Genomic DNA, 6,068 nt, shown 5'->3' with positions numbered 1-6,068 from the left:
TGTGTGTGTGTGAGAGAGAGAGAGAGAGAGTGTGTGTGTGTGTGTGTGTGTGTGTGTGTGTGTTTCAAGAAACAGAGTGAGAGAGTGAGGAGTCTGTGTGTTTCAAGAAATAGATCAGTAGGAAGTGATCACATCCTGTGGCTCCTCATATAGAGAGAAGAGAGAGTTTGTGTGTGTGTGTGTGTGTGTGTGTGTGTGTGTGTGTGTGTGTGTGTGTGTGTGTGTGTGTGTGTGTGTGTGTGTGTGATGATCAGACGAGGCTGATGTTAATCTCAAACAGGAAGTGAGTTGTGAGCTCTCTGAGGGGCGTCACCACAAAATAACTGTCAATCACACACACACACACACACACGCGCCGCTGGAGCTCAGTGAACCTGTCCTGCTCTTCTGGAGATGAAGGTAAGATGATTTCAGTTCTTCAGACTCTCAGCATCACATTCTGCTCCGTGTGAGATCTAGTGATCGTTTAGTGGTCCTCACACTCTTCAGCCGAATCACAGTCACAGCAGTGAGATCAGATCAGGACACTTTGAGACAGAAACACATGCTTTATGAAGCTACAGGAATGTTAACGTATATGAACATTTAGAATATGTTCAATGATCCTTCATAATCATTTGCTCACAGAAATCATTCATGATTCTGTCAGTTTGATGAATAATTCCTGACAAATGCATACATGTAACAGTAATTAATTCCTATTTTGCTGATGTTGCGTCTGACGAGACGCTACTGTAAATGATTTCAGTTCCACAGAACAGGATCTGTTCCGGTTTTGTTGTGTTTGGTCTGTCTGTATCACTGTAAACCAGCACTGAAGCCTCGTCTGATGACTGCTGAGATCTATATGAAGTGTTATACGAGCGGAAACGATCCTCTGTACTGTACCTACAGCTCCACGCTCTCTTAACCCAAGCGTTCAGACGGGGCTTTCACAGCGATGCCACAGAAGAAGCCGAAGCACCTGTCAGTGAGCAGCTCCTACGATGTGAAGGACGCTTCTCCTCCATTCACTTTAAAGATAAAGATCTTCATTACCCTTTATGCTTCATGAAGATCCCCTCTGCACTGATCAAACGTTTCACACTTAGAGAAACTGTTCTTTTAAGAGCTGCTCACTGAAAGGTCATTTGGGGAAATATAGATGGTCTGATAACATCAACCCCTGCTGGAAGTTTTGTTTTGAAGAATGTCACAAGCGTGTCTGATTTACTTCTGGATCCCGAGTGGAAACACTCGTCAAACTCCCGGCAGGAGATTATCATTAGTTTCAGATGATGCATGTGAAGAGATCGGGCTCCGACGACGCTCTCGAGCAGAAACACTCCAGGAGATGAACACAGATGAGGATCAGATGAAGAACATGTTCTGATCACAGTCAGACTGAAATAAGAACCGCTGTAGATCAGTTCTGATCTGGGCCTGTGAGCAAAACCACTAAACCAGACTCAGATCAGCAGTTCACTAGAAATAATTCAACTCAAACATTTGAGTCTAATGTGAACAAGACACATGACTCAGAGACTTTATTTATGCATCGTTCATGGAACTTTCTTCTGAAACGTTTTAGCAGAACATTTATCTGCGATGATTTAAAGAACGTTTAAAAGTAACATTCCTATAACGTTAGCAAACACAACATACACAAACAGTTTAGTGTTCACATAACCACTCTGTAAAACAATCAGACCTCTCCAAATCAGCTTTTTCTATCCACTGATCACATCTACATTTTTCAGTTGGCCAAGGTTGGAGAGGTATTTATTTTTTGCAGTTTTTTTGATTGATTGGACTTTTGAACATGCACGTGGAGAGATCGTTTCAGTGCCAGATGATATAGAAAATAAACTTTTCAGCATTGATTTTTAATGTCAAGTCTAAATTCGTGACATATAGAGTGAATTGATGTACTTGAGTGTTGTTGCAGCTGTTCTGAGATCAGTGTGACAATGATTCTTAGCTGTGGATCTGACTAACAGGAAACAGCAGGAGGTGACAGGAAACCAGAAAACATTACACTAAAATTAGCAGCGTGGACATGTGCACTTCTGAGCATCATTCACGCATGACAGATGCTAAATCAAGCGCTTAATATCTGTTTTGATCGTTAGAGCTGAATAAATCCGTCTGCCAGCGATGTCAGCCGAAACCACACAAAGCAGAAGTTCACAGGAGAATATGAACTGTATTGTCAGATTTCGGGGCCACTGAGTCTCAGATCATTTGCAATAAACTAGAAAACGAACTCTTTATATTTTGTCCCTGTCAGAATCCAGTCGTGAATGCATGGGTCTAGAGTCGAGTCTCTCTTCAGTTTATTGTTACATCAGTAGACTATAGAGATGCATTAGAAGGGGAGGTGCACGGCTTTATCCAATAAGAATTATACATTACATCATGAAGGAATGTAAAGGGGAACAACAAGGAGGAATTCGTTTGGCAGACAAAGGGCTTTTCCTCGATCCAGACCGAACTCTGTGAACCCCTCAACGCCCTGCTTATCTCAAGACCCCTGGACGTCTGCGCATGCGTGTAATAGAGAGATAACAGCAGAGATACAGCAGAGATACAGCCCTTTATCATCTAACAGAGGAAATACACTCTCTGGCATCTCTATACTGAGACTAGACAGATGCATCTGCTTGAAGAACAAGTGTGAAAAACTCAGTGTCATCCTAAACATGTCCTTTAGTTCAACGTTTGATAAAGAGCTGTTAAATCGGATAGGTGTTATGATTGTACTGAATTACACATGCTTATCCAGAGGTCTGTTCTGTGTTCGGTGCTAGACGGCAAACGCTCGAGAAGCAGATGGTTTGGGTGTGAGGGATCACATCTCGTCTGGATGGAAACAGTTCTTGAAACATGGGACTTTTTAACAGAGCAGTCGATGTGATTGTCCCACTTCAGCTCTTGAGAGAACCCCAATTACTTTTGATTGTTCAGATGTATTTTAACCATTAAAAAGGAGTGCAGAAAAAATTTAACGTAAAAAAAAAAAGGAATTTGGGAAACAATCTAACAGATTTCATAGAGCCCTTCAGATACAGTGTGCAGTGCTGGAGAGGATCTAGGACCAGGGTTAATAATGAGCAATCACAACTCCTCTATCTGTTTAATAATGATGTTCACATGACATGAGCTCCTTCTTCAGCACTGCATAACATTACAGTGACATTAACAATGATTACATATGACACATATGATTACAGTGACAGAAGCTTTATGTTGTGTGCTGGCAGGAGTCCGTGATGACGTGCCTCCGTTAGTGATGGTGAGTGATGAACACGTCCTGCGTGTGTGTGTGTGTGTGTGTGTGTGTGTGTGTGTGTGTGTGCGTGTGTGTGTGTGTGTGTGTGCGTGTGTGTGTGCGTGTGTGTGTCTGTGTGTGTGTGTGTGTGTGTGTGTGTGTGTGTGTGTGTGTGTGTGTGTGTGTGTGTGCGTGTGTCTGTGTGTGTCACTGATCAGATGTGTTGATTTCTCAGGATGACAGGAACAGACGAGAGCGGATCACATCCGCACACACACACCTGGATGAAGGTGAGACATCAACGAACATGCAGAGACAAGCCAACAAAACATTAGAGAGTTTACTCTGAAGTCAAGCATCTTAAATAATCAGACTGTACAGGCCGTCATATATTAATGTAAGGACAGTCAAGACAGATTCATTCCTACAACGCTTGTTTCAAAGCAGCTTCACAGCAATAAAGTGAACAATTCATCAAATATTCATCCACTGTCTAAAGCAGCTCTACAGAAGACAGAGTCATTATTCAGATCAGATCAGTTCCACTGTGTCAGTGTCGTTAAAGTTCATCAGTTATGATCAATGACTGCAAAATAAAAATTATTTTTGTCAGAAAAATATCAAAGCATTCTTAAATCAAGATGCACTTCAGATGCACTGAGTATCTGAATGAATGTGTTAAAATGAAGTCAGTTTATGCTTAAAACAAGATCTGGCAATGAGGTCAGAAAATAAACGATATTGACAGATATTTGTACAAGACGTTATAACTAACTGAATGACAACAAACTCTTAGAAGAAAGGGATCATTGGGGTTCTATATAGAACCATAGGGTTCTTTACTCAACTCCAAAGAACCTTTTATGCTAAAAGGGTTCTATAATGACAAGAAAGAACCTTTTTGGCACAAAGGGTTCATATCTTGAATTTTGTGATCATTCACATGCATTCATAAAAGCATTTGGATACACCGAATAATGCAGTGACAGAATGGACTAAAAATGCACACGTGCACTAGTATGACTTCATCATGTAATGTAACATTAGCCTAGATGCATGCACTTTTTAGGCTCGATTTGTTTAGTTTTTTAATAAACTTGATACTGTTAAAAGGCACATCATTAAAACATAAAATACAAGCTCACATATCACACCTAAACATGCGTGGAAAACGTAATTATAACTAGCTACTAAATTAGTTAAAAATGCCTATCCATATACAGCTATGATTCGCGAACCCCAAACTGACTCAAATGATTCGCGATCCCGCTATGAACTCCCGAACTTATTCAAATGATTCGCGATCCCCAAATTGACTCAAATGATTCGCGATCCCGCTCCGAACTCCTAAACTGACTCAAATGATTCGCGATCCCGCTACGAACTCCCGAACTGACTCAAATGATTCGCGATCCCCAAATTGACTCAAATGATTCGCGATCCCGCTACTAACTCCCGAACTAACTCAAATGATTCGCAATCCCCAAATTGACTCAAATGATTCGCGATCCCGCTACGAACTCCCGAACTGACTCAAATGATTCGCAATCCCCAAATTGACTCAAATGATTCGCGATCCCGCTATGAACTCCCGAACTTATTCAAATGATTCGCGATCCCCAAATTGACTCAAATGATTCGCGATCCCCAAATTGACTCAAATGATTCGCGATCCCGCTCCGAACTCCTAAACTGACTCAAATGATTCGCGATCCCGCTACGAACTCCCGAACTGACTCAAATGATTCGCGATCCCCAAATTGACTCAAATGATTCGCGATCCCGCTACTAACTCCCGAACTAACTCAAATGATTCGCAATCCCCAAATTGACTCAAATGATTCACGATCCCGCTACGAACTCCCGAACTGACTCAAATGATTCGCGATCCCCAAACTGACTCAAATGATTCGCGATCCCAATACACATAATGCTATAAAAGTGTGCACATAGAGAGAAATAAACAGCAGATGTTCATGTTAACAACTTCTTTAACTTGAGCAAACGCTGCTAATACACATACATTTGTTAATAAAGTAAATAAAACGAAAACATGAGTGTTTTAATGCTACTGAATAAAAATAAACTATCCACTCGAAAGTCTCTGCTCATCATGACAGGACCTGGATCAGTGAGCTGCGTCTCGGGCCGATGACGTCACTTCCAGGGAGGCATGTTGTACACGCCCCCGTCCCTTATTTTAATCTGATTTCTGGCTCAAACAACAAAAAGGCTGTTAAAACTATCAGCATATGGTCCTCCCTCACTTTGTAATGACCTGTGAGCTTCCCCTGGCTACTTTAATTTATTTTATTTTTTTGTTTATCTCTATGTTTATGTATATTATGGCTAATCACCTGTGAATTGTACCCTTTTTGCAATAAAAAAAAAAAAAAAAAAAAACGCCCCCGTCCCTTGACTCCGCACCCACGTCAAAACAGTCCCACACGATGTGCAGAAAAGTGAAGCGCAAAGGAAATATGGTATGGCAAGCTGAAACTAGACTGACACGCAAAATAAAAGCAGCGTTGCAAATAAATTAATAGATATGACCATGGAAAATATTTATTGCAAAATCTTTGCTTTCGCGCTGTTTCATTTGTTTTGCAATTCTTAATTTTTGTTTGCAAAAAGCAACTGTATTTTCCTCAATACTTTAAATAAAATGTTTTTAAAAAAATTGTAGTTTTTGTATATTTTAAACAAAGTAAATCTTTCTGATTTATTAAAATAAAAAGTCACATACATGGATTTTTCTGGGATAAGCCCCGGATCTCCACTCACCCTAGAACCACCCCTGACTGAAGTTAATGTTTAA

At 40.7% G+C, this 6,068-nt stretch overlaps 1 protein-coding gene across 4 annotated transcripts in view; it reads left to right on the top strand.

Annotated features, from left to right (window-relative positions):
* The first annotated feature begins 251 nt into the window (after nucleotides 1-251).
* Nucleotides 252-6,068, top strand: part of LOC113058077 (cytokine-dependent hematopoietic cell linker-like) — a 13,609-nt gene continuing 7,792 nt past the window's right edge. The window contains exons 1-3 of one of the 4 annotated variants that reach the window (XM_026225764.1): nucleotides 252-399; nucleotides 3,243-3,274; nucleotides 3,486-3,540. In XM_026225764.1, coding sequence (XP_026081549.1) covers nucleotides 3,272-3,274; nucleotides 3,486-3,540 — 58 coding nt within the window. In that variant the 5' untranslated portion in view covers nucleotides 252-399; nucleotides 3,243-3,271. Of the gene's footprint in view, nucleotides 400-1,679; nucleotides 3,275-3,485; nucleotides 3,541-6,068 lie in introns of those variants that run through there. The other 3 variants (XM_026225763.1, XM_026225761.1, XM_026225762.1) reach the window with 3 other exon arrangements.

Source organism: Carassius auratus, chromosome 39 (genome assembly GCF_003368295.1).
Source record: "Carassius auratus strain Wakin chromosome 39, ASM336829v1, whole genome shotgun sequence".
NCBI classification, from domain to species: domain Eukaryota; kingdom Metazoa; phylum Chordata; class Actinopteri; order Cypriniformes; family Cyprinidae; genus Carassius; species Carassius auratus.
This window is presented reverse-complemented; position numbering and strand designations above follow the sequence as displayed.